The following is a 17693-nucleotide window of genomic DNA, read 5'->3' as shown; positions in this document are numbered from 1 at the left end:
CGATTAAAGTGGTGCCGCACCCTGGAGCCATGCCTTATCAGCATGGGCTTATCAGCAAGCACCTCGTGGCCACGACTTAACTCACGGAGCCTGGCTGGGGATAGCCCGAGTGAACTGCATAGGTCCACCCACCTGTGAGTACTGGCAGTCAAAATGGGGCTTATTTTATTTTATTTTATTTTATTATGTTACACAGAGAACCTGTACAGATGTATACAAAATCGCGAGTATATATTTGTTTGGCTTTCTATTTTATTTTACAATACTTTTTTGGCACACGTGACCTTCCATAGTGGTCCTCCCTTCCTGAGCCCCGTTTTCTCCCACAGAGTGAGACCTCCTGCTCGCTGCTCCTGTCTCTGCAGCTGTAGTCGCTTCAGTTCCTGGACACCTCACATATTACACGAAGTATTCTTCTCCTCCTGATGATCCCGGTGGGTCCTCCGGTTGTTCCTCCGCAGCCTCCTCTCTCCTCCAGCCCAGTATTTGTCGGACGGCCCCGGCGCTTTAGGCCGCGCAGTACGCCGGAGAACGGGAGCTCCGGTGGGGTCTAAACTGAGAGCGTGGCTAGCTGGTGGGCTAGCGGAGTGTTAGCCGAGCAGGCAGCGGTGTAAAGGCTCGGTTCGTAGGGCAGCAAAGTTAGCGCAGCATGGCCGTGGGGGACCTCGGCAAGACGGGAGAGGAGAAGACAGCGAGCCGCGGTCAGAGTGAAGGTGAGCAGTCCTCGGAGGGAGAGCCGGGAGCTGGGATAACTTCACACGGCCCTCACGGCTCCGAGCCTGGGTCAGTGGGTGAATTAGACTTGGAGGGATTGAGCGTTTAAAAACAATGAAATTGAACTTAACATAAATTAAATATAATAAAGTTTCTCGGTCTGTTTTAGCAGAGCGGTAGAGGCTAGCTAACTACCTGCTAAGCCAACCAGAGTAAAGAGACTTAACGACGACTTTAAATTAGTTAACCAGAAAAGTTCAACGGTTAGCTAGCTAGCTAATGCCGACAGTCAGGTGTTTATTAAATAAAACTTTAGGTGATTTTAAACGAGTGAAACATAAACAGCAGCCCCAGCAGGTAGCGGCTAACTCAGCAGCTAACTAGTCAGTGTCTGTTAATGGGCTCTTGCCTGGCTGCTAACGCTAACACACTGCCATGATCAAGGTGCAGTGTGAAGGTGTGTTAGTGAGCGACGGCTGGTGACGTGGACTTTTAGCCCAGCGGAGTTTGTGGTTTAAAACACACACTCGCCTATTCCTCTGCAGAGAACACACACTCTACTGTGCCCATTCCCCCCTCCCCTCCTTCTTAGTGTGTGTGTGTGTGTGTGTGTGTGTGTGTGTGCGCGCGCGCAGGCCGGGCCAGCCAGGGAGACTTCAGAGCCAGGTGTACTCAGGTAGAAACTTCCGGACACTCCCTTGGAGCAGCAGAGAACCCGTTCTAGCTGATAAACGGCTGTTTTCTAATCAGTTTAAAAATGCTGATATATGTCACACCTTTGGCACGCCTGAGTGGCTTCACACACATTAGGACAAGAAATAGACACAGCATGCAAACAGTCACCAGAAGAAGTTCCAGGAAGGAAAAACTGGTCCACTGTTTCGTACTTCCATAACAGACGCATGCTCCCACTGGGCCTCTGTGGTTTTACTGGTCTGCATGAAGCTGATATATTCATTACTGCGTACACAGTAAAGCAGACAGCTGTGTGATGCTCTTGTTGAGTCTGTGCCATGAAGAATTAAGGCAGGTATGAATGTAAACGGGGGGTATTAGCAACCTGTGCTTAATAAAGAAGCTGTAATATGAGCTATAGAAGCTGAAGATGCTGTTTTAGTGGTGATGAGCAGATTTCTGTACCAAGTCTTGACTGCAGCTGTGACTTCACTGTTCACAGATGTTCTTACATTACTGCTAACTCAACTTTGGACTCCTGCGGGTTCAGAGGATGACAGATAGATTTGTCATAGATATAAGAGGAAGAGCAGGAGCATCTCTTGGTCCTGAAGGTGCAGAGCTACTTTGAAGTAAGGTGGTGGTGTTGGTGGTGCAGGACTCGACAGTGTGAGCTTTCACTCATGTCAGCACGCCAAGCAGGCTCAGTGTCTCTCAACAAGGTGAAGGTGATGCAGCCTTCCTCCTCTGCTGTTTCCCATGGGCATCTAATGGACCGCATTGGACCCTTTGACAGGCCGGTCTTGGCCCCCGTGCTGCATGTTTGACACCCCTACAGTACAGTGTTAAAGTTGCTTTTAGATGGAAGTAAAAGATAAGAAAGCTGCTCCTGATAATCGATTGAGTGTATTGCTGATGGATAAAAACTTTGCACTGAGGTTTAATCTTCCATCAATGATAAACCGATCAGTCAGCCAGGGGTGGCTTTTTACAGGCTCATCACTTTTTTAAACTTAACATGCTCTGCAGCATATGTTACCATGGTGATATACCACCCTTATTAGTTTTTTTTTTTTTTTTTTTTTTTTTTTTTTTTGGTTTATTAGTTCATTTTATTTGTTTCTTTGTGGCCCACAAAATACCCCTGATGCAGTCACATGATCCTAAAGCGGAGCACCTAAACTTCGCTGCTCTTCTGTAAAATCTCTTCCTCGTATGAAAACTGTGGTGAACCTTATGGTGAACTCTTGTCCTGCAGTTAACAGACGGTTGAAGTACATCAGCCTGGCCGTGCTCGTGGTCCAGAATGCATCGCTCATCCTCAGCATCCGGTACGTCCGCACGTTGCCAGGTGACCGCTTCTTCACCACGTCGGCCGTGGTGATGGCGGAGGTCCTGAAGGTCCTGACGTGTCTGGTCATCATCCTACTGCAGAAGAGACGTGAGTTAATCCCACTGAGCTGCTTTCTTGGCTGTAGAGTTAGAAGAGTTAGTTGTAGCCTCGCAGGCTTTTGTCGCTGCTCTTGTTTGAAAAAACTGCATTAAAAAGCAGCTATTTTGATATAATTGATTAATCATCTTAAGGAACTCCAGACATTTTTTTTCCTAAACTATACATGCCAAGCTTCTCTTTGCAGTGTTCGATAGACAAAATAATTAATTTATTTTAGGAGATGATATGAAAATGAATTACTTGGTTAGTTACAGGAATATTCTTTGCTTGTAGCTGTGAGGGACTGCTTTAAATTCAAATAATAATTTTATTTGGGTGGAGGTAAAACAGCCCTGACCAACAAAGCAGCAGCTTCCTCGTGTTATAATTATTCATACTAAATAAATACTCCAAAAACTAGTATTTCCATTTAAAACTAACAAGGGCAATTATTTACATTTCATTATTTTAACCCCTGTTTGGGTCTAAGATGCAAAGCAGCCTCCTGTCAGTAGGTGGCAGCACCCCATCCCTCAATTTTGGGCCACTTACTCGAGCATGGTTTACTTTTTATTGCCCTACGCTGTCAGCATAGACCTGAGCTGTTTCGGAGGCTACGTTCAAAGATCAAAGGTCAGCAGGTACAACAGCAGCCTTTAGCTCCGCCCCTTTCTCTCTGCAGTAAACGTGAAGGAGATGGTGTACTTCCTGATTGACGTCATCGTGGTTCAGTACAAAGACACTCTGAAGCTCGCCGTTCCTTCTCTCATCTACACTCTGCAGAACAACCTGCAGTACGTGGCCATCTCCAACCTGCCGGCCGCCACCTTCCAGGTCAGACCGCGTTCACAGAGAAGGCACTCGAACCCGCCTCGTCATGTCTGTTCTTATCGAAACAGCCGGGTGATTAACCGGTTTGTCAATTGACTGAAAAATTTGGCATCTTATTATAAACTGAAAGGTTTAATCAAACCAATAACAATGTTATAGATCTGTTCTGTCATTTGATTCTAGTAGGATATAATTAATATTTAACATGAATGAAACTTCTAATAGTAATTTTATTTTATACTGTTCATATTTTTTGGCATTTTTCTGATATTTTAGGAACAATTTTCTTTACACATTTTTATCTCGAGCTGCCAAGTTCTTTAGTTTAGTACCTTTAATAACTTGTAAAACTTTTAATGCACAGATTCACAGACACTGAGATTTAATAAAGGCTTCAGATTTGTGTACATTCGATTAAACGCAGTTAAATGGTGGCTTCCTGTCCCTCCCTCAGGTGACATACCAGCTGAAAATCCTCACCACGGCTCTGTTCAGCGTGCTCATGCTCAGGAAGTCTCTGTCCAGAGTTCAGTGGATTTCTCTGCTGCTGCTGTTTGCTGGAGTCGCCATCGTGCAGGTGAGCTTCCACCACCTGCCGTTCCCCAGAAGCCCTGAAATTTAAGTTAAGAAATCAGGCGGCGTCTTTGTGTAGCCACAGTTCACAGAGAGGTTTATTAAGCGTCTCAGCATGTTTCTGTGGCTCCAACTTTTAATGCTGAAACAAGCTGCTGTGTTTGTGACGTAGGCGAGGTGACAGAGAGGGCAGGAAAATGTGGTTGAGGGGAGCAAACAGGGATGGGCGTAGTTAAGCTCTTCAGTCGTAATCGTGTGGGAACCTTTTAGGGACGATGTTCCCCGTAAACATGAAGCCCGGCGTCAGCCTCGAACCGATGCTGACGCATTGATCGTCTCTCTGCAGGTGCAGCAGGAGGGCAACAAAGAGGCGTCGGTGAAGGACACCTCCAATCAGAACTACACCGTGGGCTTGGTTGCCGTGGTGATCAGCTGCTTGTCGTCGGGATTTGCCGGCGTATACTTTGAGAAGATCCTGAAGGGCAGCTCCGCCTCCGTGTGGGTGAGGAACGTGCAGCTGGGGATCTTCGGCACAGCGCTCGGGCTGCTGGGACTTTGGTGGAATGACGGTGCCGCCATTGCCGAGCGTGGCTTCCTGTTCGGCTACACCAGCATGGTGTGGTGCGTCATCTTCAACCAGGCGTTCGGCGGGCTGCTGGTGGCCGTGGTGGTGAAGTACGCCGACAACATCCTCAAGGGCTTCGCCACCTCCTTCTCCATCATCGTCTCCACGGTGACATCCATCTACCTGTTCGGCTTCCACGTGGACATAGTCTTCACTGCGGGGGCGGGGCTTGTCATCGGCGCAGTCTACATGTACAGCCTCCCCAAAGCGCCCGGCAGCTCGGCATCCCCGAGCTCCTCCTCCTCCTCGTCTTCCTCGTCCGAGAAGACGGACAGAGACGCCGAGATGGAGGCGTTTCTGCCAAAGTCAGTGCTGGTGAAGTGATTCCTGTTTCTCTCTGCTCTCTCTCTCTTTCGGGCATCTCACTTCCTGTGTGCTCTTGGTGGGGTCAGAGGTCAAACTGGGCATCTATCAGAAAGAAAGAGGTTCATCTGCTGCTCGCTCACCTGCTTCCTCACCCCTCTGACGGCCTCCCGAATCATCCTCCTCCTGACGTCCTGCTCACCTTTTCCACACCACCTCCTGCGCTCAGCCCTCCCTCCTGGCCTCCTTCTTTCCTTCACCTCCTAACTTCCTCGTCTCATTGGACTATAGGATACTGCACTTTCTCCTCCTCCTCCTTTCTCCTTTCTCTGCACCCCTGAACAAAAAACACACACCTCCTTGCTTCCTTTCTCCTCCTCCAGTAATGTAAAGGAGGAGAAGATGGCCTCCTCAGACCTAAAAACTAAACCACATGCATTGTGATGCAGAGGAGAGCTGCTCCCTCCTGTAACGTCCTCCTTTTTGGAGGATGAGAGGGTGAGGAAGGTTTGGGTTTTTACCCCTCTCTCCCTCTCTTCTATCCTGCTTTTTCCTCCTAATCACTAATCTCTCCTCTCTCCTCCTCAGAGCTCAGGGAGGCGTGTCTCCTCCCTCTGCTGTCCACATCACAACCTAACTGCTCAAAGCACAACGGCAGCAAGAGGAAGAGAAGGAGGAGGATGAGGAAGGAGCAGCAGAGTGTCAGAAACCCTCACCACCCTCAGTCTGTTTTCTCCTCTGCGGCGTCTCGCCGGCTCTGCCTTAAAACTCTTTAGTAAATGAAAAGAGAACCGCCTTACGCTGAATATCGATCATATGTTGATTATTGTTGTTGCTGGTGGAGGACAACGGCTACCGTAGCCTGATCGAAAGTTTTCACTGTGCAGCCCCCGTACGTTTAAATTCCACCTTAAAACAGGAAAAAGGGACAGTTTCTATGGCAGCCCAAAGTGTTCAAGCAAAAATGTAACTTTGAATAAGTTCTTTACATGTTTGTATACAAAATTTACACAGAAGTAAAGTAGCTTGAAGTGATGTAAGAACTTTTCAAATTGAAAGCACATTTTTAACCTAAAGGAAGTTCAGTGTAAATTACAAGAATTTAAAATAAAAATGCAGCATTTGTAAATAAAAGTCACATAAATCGAAGCAGAATCAGAAAGTGACATTTAGAAAGATGAAGTGATAAAAGTGTCATTATGAAATGCATTTTTCCCTCAAGGAAGACAAAACCACAACATTTAATTAAATTCAGTCAAAAGGTAAATTAAAAAATCAACATTTTGAAACTTGAAAGTTATTTAGTCTTATTCTATTTTTCTGCAATAATCAGAAATGAACTAAAGTCATTTATCTGGGCTGTAATGAGTTTTTGGCTCATTTGTAGTCGTCTTCACGGCAGCTGGTATGTTGACTGTTCTTGACTAAAAAAGCTAAATATGTGGAGAAAACATAGTAATAATGACTAAAACCATAAATAACTCTTTGCTTTTGTTCAAACCTTCCTTTTTTGTCTCTAATTCTGAAGTTCTCTCAGAAGTCTGCTTCCTGTTTGCCGTCGTTGTTGCCCGTTTACTTTTCTCGGCTGCACAGTGAAAACCTCCGGGGTAAATCGTTGCTCCTCCGGGTGCGTCTCCGCTGAGGGACTGTTTGTGTTGGTGCCTTTTCTCCTCATCTGTACAGAAGCCATACGACTGTGTTGGTGTAAAGTTTGCGGTGTACAGTTACGGGACTCTCCGGGAGGCTTTGCTTTATCTGCAGCTCCCGTGTCGGCGGGAGCGGGGAATGTGCTCGTTGATTGGAGCACCTTTAAACTACGATCATAGCGTGATGTTTGTTTGTTTTTGCCAAAATGTCCTGCCGCAGGCGTCTTGTTGAAGAAGGCGTCCTGCGGTGGCGTCCTGAATGTTTTTTCTGCTCCTCCTGTTTGTCTCGATCACGTCGAGGCAGTCGTGGATTTTTATTTTTGTGTGTGTGTCCGAGCTGCTTCTCGGTGTTTACGTCGTTCAGCTTTGGGAGGAGAGGTTGAGTCGTTTTGGTCTCCTGATCTCTGCAGCAGGTTAAGATTCTGTGATTACAGGAAGTTTTGTTTTTCCTCACATCCACCACCGTCACCGTGTAGCAGTTTGCCCCTGTTGTTGTTTATTTAAATCCTGCCAGCACTTGATTTAACCCCGTCTCTTCACGCTGGCCTGTTTGAGCCCCCGATTGGACTGATTGATCTGTTAACACTCTGTTATAAGCCAATTACATTAGCCATGAAAGCACCTGTGTGGATGGTTTAAAGTTGGAGTAAAGAAAAAGCTCTAAATTAAAAAGGAGCTGGAAGGAAAGCTGGCTGTGTGCAGATAAAATGCTCCATCTTTAATGTTTTTATACAGGCACAGCATTTACTCAACTACATTTCATTTAAAGCAGTTTACAGGTTATTACTGAAAATATAAATCTAATAAATCTTGTCGATTAAGCAGCTTAGCATAAGTTTCCGTGTGAAGTGAGATGGTCTGCACTTCAGGCTCTTGTCACCACAGCACTGTAACTACAGCTCGTGACAAACCAAACTGCAGGAACTGTTACTGCTGCTTGTATGAAGCACTATAACTGTTTCAGGCTTCATAATACACTATACATATATGCAGTGGGATCTGGTTATGGATGGAGATGATTGAAGGCCGCTGCTCTCACGAGTCAGCACTGAAGTCATGTTAACACCACCCACCACTACTTTGGGCTGCAGCAGCGCCCCATCGCTCTCTGTGCAGCAGGAAGTGGATAAAAAGGGGAAAGGGAGACGGATGCTAGCAGGCATGGTTCTGTCACGCTCGGCTGTGTCAGAGTAAACACGTATAACCAAATAAACTGCGTGACAGGCCTGTGGATGCTAACCTGCCTGAGGGGACGGTGCACTCTGCACATTAATCTGGCTTCGTGTGCGTGTGTCGCGTTAAAGTGCCACACATAAGGGGCGAATGTAAGTGCGTCTTAGATTCGTTGTGCGTTCCTCACAGCAGATCTGTACAAGCTTCTTACTTAAAAAGGGTTTGTTTTTGTTTTTTTTCCCCTGTAGAATATTTTTCTTGAAAATGTTGCCAGTTTGGACTAAAGAAGTAGTTAGAGTTCTCCTCACTTACAGTTAAACCACTCATCTGTAGTGATGACAAACCCTCAAATACAAGTTCACTAACTGAACTTCTGATAGATGTTTTTATTGTGTCAGGAAAAAAACCCTAAATTAAACCTAAAGTGGGATAAATGTAGCTCACAGTTTAACATTTAGATTTAGTCTCTTTATTTCATGAGTTTGTGTAAAAACTCGCCCGGTGATCAAGAAACTGACCTGAGGACGGAGAAACAAGGAGACACAAACATGAAGCAAAATCTCCCAAAGCATAAAAATGAACATTTTTTTCTGATTTCGTATCATAATGATTGAAGGCTCTTTTTCTGTTTTCAGTGTGAGATTATCGAAATCAAACTGTGAAGGGACAAAAAATGTTACGTTTATTTTCAGTTTTTGTAAAACAAGCAAACAAAAAACCTCCAGCTGACACTTTCTCTCTGGAAGTCTGAAACGAATATCTATGATAAATAATAATATATAAGCTGTTTTTATTTAATGTGGGAATCTTTGGGGTGGTGGTGAATGAAAGGAAGAGGAAACCCAGCAGGAAGCTTCAGATCTCAGCCAGAAGAAGCTTTTTGTTCGAAACTCTTCTTATGGTAATGACATAAATTTCTTGAGAAAATGAGTCCTTTGAGTTCTGTGCGGCTAATAAAGGATCGTTTCTGCACTTAGTAAATGTTATGAATTTTAAATTGTAGATGATCATTTTAATCTCAATCTGACATTAAAATGTCTTTATGTAGACATAACAGCTGATTTATATCACAGGAATTATGATGGGATGTTTATTTTTCATTAAACATCACATCATAAACTTTACATCTTTTTTTTCATCAAAGTTTTCTAATGAAAATATAAAATTTAATCCCAATTTTCTCTCTGTTGCAGTGGCTTTTTTCACCTTTTTAGAATAACACAACAGAACCTTTTTTCAGACTTTATTCTTCTTTATTCCCTCGAGGTAGAAACGATGATAAACATCTACCTCTGCTCTGTAAATAATCCTGTCACAACTTACAGATTCATAGAAAAATAACTTGTCGTTTGTTCCTCTTTACGTTTACTTTACCTTATTTTTCTCTACATAAAAACTAAAATATTGCAAATTATATTAAATTTATTTTATATAGAAAATGATATTGATACAGGCTGATATCACTTTATTTAATTACATGAAAATCCATATTTATTTTATTTTGTTTGATTTTGTTTAAGCACACGTTGAAATGCAGATACTTGAACTTCAGTTTCCAGCTTTTCTCTCGGTTGACGCTCTGCAGCGCCTCCTGCTGGCAGTTTCAAACCAGATCCTCGGATCAGATCCTGCTGCGGTTGTTTTCCGAGGTTTGTTTGTCCTCGGTGGAGATCTGCCTACAGGATCTGGTTTAGTTTCCTCTTCCTGTTGGTTTGACTTTGTGTGAAATCTGTGTGAGCGGGTTTCATCTCTGATCTGTTTGCACGTGATTGTTGATTTGTATCAATGCCTCTGAATTTGTACATACTTCCTTTGGTAAAAGTTTTATATAAATGGAGACATGGACTAAAAACTGTGCAGTTTGTCTTAATTTAAAGATCAGTGATAGTGAAGGACACACAGTGTCTCCTCTCAGGTTCGAGAGAGACTATTTCTGAGAGTATTGGGAAAACTTTGGGGAAAAAATCTGGAAATTTAGAAGATAAAATTGTGTAGAAAAAAAAATCCTGGACTTCACAAGTCTTTAATCCTCTGTGGGAGTCGGCAGATAAGGTGTGATATTCCAACTTTTTTCTTCAAATATGGAGACTTTATTCTTCTTTCTCCCAGTTTTTTCCCAACAGTGCTCCCGATACTCCAGTTAGGAGAACAATTAGTGTTCGGTCTTCTGGAAATCCTCTGTAAAGTAACCCAGCTCTGTCAACGAGAGGGAACAGAGCCCTTACAAGATCACAGGGAAAACGACGAATATGAGACGCTGGTTTAAACATAGATATTAATATAGAATCTCTTTCTAATCTTTTTTCCTGCAACTTTCTTTCTAGTTTATTACTTTTGGATATTTTGAGGGTTTTTACAGCGTATATTTTTTTAAACAATATTTAGTTTTATACATTTAAACATTATAAAAGTTATCAGAAGTGATCACTCTCTTTATATGGACATGTGGTAATCCACAAAGTTTAAGGGGGAAAAAATCAACTTTCAAAGCATAACAAGGGTCGGAGGAATCGGGTTTGGTTAGATCGACGAAACTTTAACGGGCTAAAGAATTTTGTTCCTCCTTCAGTATAATGATTGTTTTTTCTGGTAGCGCTAAAAACACAGACTGTCCAGGAGATAAGACGTTTTTTTAGAACTCTTATTGTTAAAGCCTCCTGTAACAGTAATGTTGTGTAACTGTAACTTATTATTTTACCTGTAATCTGTTTTTACGTACAGCTGAGACTCCGTTACATGTAATCTATTATATAAGCTACGTCCTGCAGCGTCGTCCTGCTGTATCATCAAGCTAAAAGAAAACTAACTCATTTGTACCTTATACACTTACAAGCCACTTTATTAGGTATACCCTGCTAATACTAGGTTACTTCCAGAATTGCTCTAATGCTTCATGGCAGAGATTCAATAACGGATCAGGAACACTACTCGGAGACTTTGGTCCGTATGGACGTGACGGCATCGCTCGGCTTCGCACGCGGGATGTGAATCTCCCGTTGCACCATATTTGATCGGGATCAGGTGACTGCACAGGCCGTTTGAGTGCGTCGTTATGTTCAAGAAACGACTTTGAGATGATCTGATCTGACATGGTGTGCGATCCTGCTGGAAGCAGCCATCTAAAGATGGAGCACTGTGGCCATAAAGGGATGGAGATGGTCAGCAGCAGTGCTCGGGCAGACTGTGGGATGTTTGTGTGGGAAAATCCAGCAGATCATCAGATTTTTAGAAATACTCACACCAGCTGGTCTGGCACAGAGTCACTTACTTCCCCTTTCTTCTTCACTCTGATGCTCAGTTTGAACTTCAGCGGGTCGTGTTGATCATGTCTAATTTCACTGCGTCGCTGCTACGTGATTGGCTAATTACATATTTATGTTAACAAGCAGTTGAACGGTTGTCCTGATAAATGGCGAGGATAGCACGCTAATGAGTCAGCAGGCCTTCAGTTAACGAGAACCCATTTGAACCACTGACTGCTTATTTAGATAAAACATTATTACAAAAAATAATTTGAATTGTTTTTGATGTTTGAGGTTACCTTCACGTTTTTATGTAAAAATGAAGAATTTTTTACATTTGCTTTTAAACATTTCCATTTTGAAATCATAAAAATGTTCCAGAATGATCTTGAAGTGTTCACAGGTGAACATTTCTCATTTCCAGCTTTATGTTTTTATTTTGGGACTCAAAATGATCCTTTTTGTCCCTTTACTCATCCTTAATGTGGCCTCAGTTCCTCCTCTCTCTGAAGCCATTTAAGCTCCCTCTCCTTAAGGCGAGCACCCCCCCATCCCCAGAAGCCAACTTTCCCTTCTCATTGGCCAGCTTTTGGAAGCCTGCAGAGGGGCTCTACTTAGTGCCTGTAAGCTGTGAGCAGATGAACACTTAGTAACAAGCTGACAGCATTTTGTTACAAATGCAGCAAAACAGTTTGAAGCCCGAGCTTTTGGCTCATAGAGATTTCTTTTATACACTTTTATGTAATTACTAGAAACTTTGACCATGTTTAATATGAACATTCAACAGAAAACAAGGTCAAACACGATTCCTCATTAAGTAAAGCTTAAATACTGCAGTGCCCCTGTGATGTGATGAATGGAAGATTTGAAACAGCCAGCGTGTGCTGTAGCAGCCAGGGTGATGTCTTTATCTAACCTCCTCCTCCTCCTCCTCCTCCTCCTCCTCCTCCTCCTCCTCCTCCTCCTCCTGCTGTATCTGTTCTGTAGGTGTGCAGGTAAAGAGAAAGGATCCTGAGATGGACCCCTGCCACCTCCTGCCTGCTGAGATCCACACATTTTAGAGTACACCCAGTTTCACTCAGAATCACAGCACTCCTCCTGCGTCTGCTGCACTAAAGCTAAAGTACTGTAGTCACAAATATTCTTCTAATAGTTTTCAGCTGCCTCTCAGAAAGAAAACACTCCAGCACGCACCATTAGGGGCTTATTTGCATTTAACACAACAAGCACACTCCAACAGCCGATAATGAACAACAGACCTTTGGTTCTTCACGCTGTGACACTCATCCATATTTTTTTTATTCAGCATTATTTTAAAGATTTCAGGAGCCAAAGAATAAAACTGAGGTGACAGACTGAATTAAAATGAATTGATTTCAAAGTAAAGGTTTGCTGAGGCAACTCTGGATTTCAAATAAAAGCTAAAAAATAACCAAAAACCAAAAAGCATTTCCTCCAGGAAAGAAAAACCTAGCAAAACCTATTTTAAAAAAAAGAAATCTAAAGGGAAGATTATGACACTAAATCAAAAATACTAAATACTAATATTAAATAAACACTAACACAAATTTTTTAAAAATCCTTTATTTTTTAAATGCAGCGGCCTATATTATTTTAAAATAAAATTATTTGTCATTCTTTATAAATCTGACAAATTCTTCTTTTTTTATTTTATTAAGTAAATTTCATTGTAGTATTTAAAATTTAATAAAGAAAATAAGTTTAATATTGGTGATTTCAAAGCCGATGACTGAACATTTAGTGTATTTAAACTTGAAAAATCACCAAAGTTCTTTTAGAATAAAATATCATTATATAAAAAAACACAAAGATACAGGATATGAAGGAACAACATAAAACAAAATGTTATACTTGAATGACTGATTAGGGATTCAGGCTTCGGGTACAGAGGGAAGCTGAATGGTTTGTAATGACGACGTTTGTTTGATCGTGACCAAAAGACTCGTTTTTAGGATGCGCTGGAAAGAGTTTCAGCTGATTGAAGCATAAAAACTAAAAACGTTTCCCGTGTGCTCGGTTTGAACCGACTCGCAGTGATCGTTTGATAAAACAGGAAATATGAGTTAAAAAAGCAGCTCATAGACAGAAGAGAAAACCATTTCTGTTGAATCAGATGCCAACATGAGTACAATAAACACTCCTGGTAACTGTGAGAACGTCTCTCACCATCAACATGTCAAACGTCTTTTTGAAGTCGCTGGCGTTCATGCACAGAACGCCTCTCTGCTGACTCCTGCCGCTGCCGCCTCACCTTCAAACAGCAAAACAAACTGTTTAGGAAGGATGTGTCATTCACGTCACAGCTACACAGAAACCTTCTGTTTAAATACTGCCACCTTGTGGTGGAGGTTTTTCATTGAATGTTGCTGAGGATTTCTACGAAAAGTGCCTTTAAGTGACCGTTTACAGTGTTTCCTCCTCAGCGTACGACAGTATTTTATGTTTAACAGCTAAAAATTCGACATGTTGTGATTGTGATCGTATTTGATTCTGTGCCTTAAAGATTTCTCTTTTTTCTGAGATAAAGAAAAAGGAGACCTGTTCTGCTTTTTTTCCCTATTTCATGTCATTTAAAATGATCCAAATGCCACATGCTGAAGTCCTGTGCGCCGCTCTGAACACTTCCAGCTTTTTAGTGCACCTCACACATTCTTAGTCCTTCCTCTCAATAGGCTTCCTGAAGTTGACCAATCAGGAGAAACCAAGCTTCTTGGGTTTTTCAAACAGAAAATGAGCTGAGTGGGCAGTGTAAAGCAAAGATGAATTATTTTATGTGAATCATGCAAAGCTACTCTGATAGAGTTCCAGAATAAAAGCTGGAAATGAGCAGAACAGGTCCTCTTAGAGAGAGAGATCTGAAACTCTTGAGGCCATCAGTTTGAATTCTGTGAAGTGTTTTCGTACTAACTGATGTTTCCGTTTTTTAAGATATGACAGAGAAATGTTTAAAAGAAAATAATCTTTGTGAAATTAAACCGATGAAAACATTCAGTGCCTGTTCATTTCTGATTCCAGAAAAAAAGGATGATCTGTTGTTAAAGTTCACAGTCAGTTTTATAAACAGGTCCAGTGTTTTTTAGAGGCTCAGAAATATTTGGGCAAAGTCTAGAAGCCTCCACCCTGGAGATGCTCGCCCTGGTGGTTTGATCAGATCATGAGCCGTGTCTCGTCTCGTCTCTTCTCTTCTCTTCTCTTCAGTATTGTCCTCGTTTTCATTCAGTTCATTCATCCACAGATTTTTTTTCCAGAGCTGTCCCGCCTCGTTAAAATGTTTTTCTGGGATGTTTGTTCTCGAGTGTAACCGGTGGTTTGCACCGTTTCACAAACCCTCTGTATTTCCTGTATTCATGAAGGCATCTCAAAGGTGCTCGTCTTGACTGATTGATTGATTGATTGATTGATTGATTTAAAGTCCTCTGAGGCCGAGCACAGAGGCAAATTCACCAGCTAGTGTATTTTTCCTGTTTATGAGAAACAGAAACTTGAGCTTAACGAAATTTAATCAGCCCAGTTTTGCTCAGTATAGGTACAGTTAGACTTTGTGGAAATGTAATAGCTGGAGTTTGACATGTAATTTGTCTCAGAGCCACTGAGGGGCGACAGAGGACTTTTCTTGAAAGGGAATGAGGCGCTGGAACAGGTTAGGATGATGACCTTTGGAGATTCAGCTCCTCACTGCAACATGAATCCAGATTTTTATCAAAAATGGAAACTTAAACAAATTGAACCGAGTCGCTTTCTCATCTGGACTGTGGCTGAATCTGTGGGAAGCTTTATAAAAGCCGGGTATTAGGACAAGTCACGGTTTGTATTAGGTCAGGGGTGGGCGACTCCAGGCCTTGAGGGCCAGTGTTCTGCAGGTTTTAGATATTACCCTGGGTCAGCACACCTGAATGAAATGATTAGTTCATTCCAAAGCCTCTGGAGAACTTCAGGACATGTTGAGGAGGTCATTCAGCCATTTGAATCAGCTGTGTTGGATCAAGGACACATCTAAAACCTGCAGGACAGGCCTGGAGTTGCTGACCCCTGTGTTAGGTGGTAGCCAAGACCTCCTGGGGATCATATAAAGCCGTTAATTTAAATGTTTTACATAAAAACAGTTCCTGGTATAAAGGAAAGGTAACTTTTTTAGGATCACAGCAAGTTGACTGACTTGATTGACAAAATACCCTCTGTCATTTTTATGCAAATATAACAACAAGAAAAAAACGTTGAAGCGACACATATTTATCTTCAGACATCTCATGCTGTTCATCATCTGTTTTTAAATGAGGTCATCATTTTCAGAATGGTCTTCTCTCCACTGGAACGAAGGAGCAGAGCATCTCTAAGCCCAGATCTCGTCAAACATGGAGCAGACACACTGCAGCAGCAGAAGACCACACTGGGAGCAAAAAACAGGAAAAACATTTCCTGTTGCTCACCATGTCCACCCCTTTATGACGGCAGCGTACCGTCCTCTGATGGCTGCAGGATGACGCTCACAAAAAAACTCAAAACTCAAATCATCTCAAACCGTTTTCTTGAACATGACGAAGAGTTCACTGTACTCAAATGGTCACTAGAAGTCCAATTTATATAATAATATTTACCCCAAAAGTTGATTCTGTTCATCTGGACGTAGCGTTCTCAGTGGGAGAAACTGAAAAAGCAACGTCCAGATGAAGAGAGTCCACTTTTGGGGATTTACTTACCTGGATGTATCAAGACATAATAATATTTAATTATTAATTTTGTCAAATGCTTTTAATTCAATTCCATTTTAACAACAGTCGCCTCAAGGCGCTTTATATTGTAAGGTAAACCCTACAATCATATGGCCCCCCTATGAGTAAGCACTTTGGCGACAGTGGGAAGGAAAACCTCCCTTTTAACAGGAAGGAACCTCCGGCAGAACCAGGCTCAGGGAGGGGCGGGGCCATCTGCTGCGACCAGTTGGGGTGAGAGAAGGAAGACAGGATAAAGACATGCTGTGGAAGAGAGACAGAGGTTAATAACAGATATGATTCGATGCAGAGAGGTCTATTAACACATAGTGAGTGAGAAAGGTGACTGGAAAGGAAAAACTCAATGCATCATGGGAATCCCCGGCAGCCTACGTCTATTGCAGCATAACTAAGGGAGGATTCAGGGTCACCTGGTCCAGCCCTAACTATATGCTTTAGCAAAAAGGAAAGTTTTAAGCCTAATCTTGAAAGTAGAGATAGTGTCTGTCTCCTGAATCCAAACTGGAAGCTGGTTCCACAGAAGAGGGGCCTGAAAACTGAAGGCTCTGCCTCCCATTCTACTTTTAAATACTCTAGGAACAACAAGTAGGCCTGCAGTGTGAGAGCGAAGTGCTCTAATAGGGTGATATGGTACTACAAGGTCATTAAGATAAGATGGGGCCTGATTATTTAAGACCTTGTATGTGAGGAGCAGGATTTTGAATTCAATTCTGGATTTAACAGGAAGCCAATGAAGGGAAGCCGAAACAGGAGAAATATGCTCTCTCTTTCTAGTCCCTGTCAGGACTCTTGCTGCAGCATTTTGGATTAACTGAAGACTTTTCAGCGAGTTTTTTGGAGATCCTGATAATAAAGAATTACAGTAGTCCAGCCTGGAAGTAATAAATGCATGAACTAGTTTTTCAGCATCACTCTGAGACAGGATATTTCTAACTTTACAGATGTTGCGCAAGTAGAAGAAAGCAGTCTTACATATTTGTTTAATATGTGCATTGAAGGACATGTCCTGGTCAAAAATGACTCCAAGGTTTCTCACAGTGTTACTGGAGGCCAAGGTAATGCCATCCAGAGTAAGAATCTGCTTAGATACCATATTTCTAAGATTTTCAGGGCCGAGTACAATAACGTCAGTTTTATCTGAATTAAGAAGCAGAAAGTTAGCGGCCATCCAGGTCTTTATGTCTTTAAGACATTCCTGCAGTTTCACTAATTGGTGTGTGTTACCTGGCTTCATGGATAGATAGAGCTGCGTGTCATCTGCATAGCAGTGAAAATTTATGCTATGTCTTCTAATGATGCTGCCTAAGGGAAGCATGTATAATGTAAATAGAATTGGTCCTAGCACTGAACCCTGTGGAACACCATAATTGACCTTAGTGTGTGAAGAGGACTCTCCATTTACATGTACAAATTGGAGTCTATTAGATAGATATGATACAAACCACTGCAGTGCAGTACCTGTAACACCTACAGCATGTTCTAATCGCTCTAATAGGATATTATGATCAACAGTATCGAACGCAGCACTGAGGTCTAGCAGGACAAGCACAGAGATGAGTCCACTGTCAGAGGCCATAAGAAGATCATTTGTAACCTTCACTAAAGCTGTTTCTGTGCTGTGATGAGCTCTGAAACCTGACTGAAACTCTTCAAATAAGCCATTCCTCTGCAGGTGATCTGTTAGCTGTTTGACAACTACTCTTTCAAGGATGTTTGATATGAAAGGAA

At 42.4% G+C, this 17693-nt stretch overlaps 1 protein-coding gene across 3 annotated transcripts; it reads left to right on the top strand.

Annotated features, from left to right (window-relative positions):
* Positions 1-82: 82 nt before the first annotated feature.
* Positions 83-14222, top strand: slc35a2 (solute carrier family 35 member 2). Of its 3 annotated transcripts, none has more exons than XM_031759123.2 (7): positions 83-134; positions 330-713; positions 2648-2830; positions 3504-3655; positions 4107-4229; positions 4572-5155; positions 12202-14222. In XM_031759123.2, exons 2-7 carry the CDS (start codon positions 650-652, stop codon positions 12227-12229), a joined length of 1134 nt encoding a protein of 377 aa, XP_031614983.1. In that variant the 5' UTR covers positions 83-134; positions 330-649; the 3' UTR covers positions 12230-14222. The 3 variants fall into 3 exon arrangements, with proteins under 3 accessions (XP_031614983.1, XP_039460565.1, XP_031614982.1); XM_039604631.1 differs by lacking the exon at positions 12202-14222 and adding an exon at positions 5742-9824; XM_031759122.2 differs by lacking the exons at positions 83-134; positions 12202-14222 and adding an exon at positions 5742-9824 and having other exon boundaries at positions 313-713.
* The last annotated feature ends 3471 nt before the right edge of the window (positions 14223-17693 follow it).

The sequence above is a fragment of the Oreochromis aureus genome, linkage group 20 (genome assembly GCF_013358895.1).
Source record: "Oreochromis aureus strain Israel breed Guangdong linkage group 20, ZZ_aureus, whole genome shotgun sequence".
NCBI classification, from domain to species: Eukaryota; Metazoa; Chordata; class Actinopteri; order Cichliformes; family Cichlidae; genus Oreochromis; species Oreochromis aureus.
The sequence above is the reverse complement of the archived record's forward strand: the minus strand, read 5'-3'. Positions and strand labels throughout refer to the sequence as shown.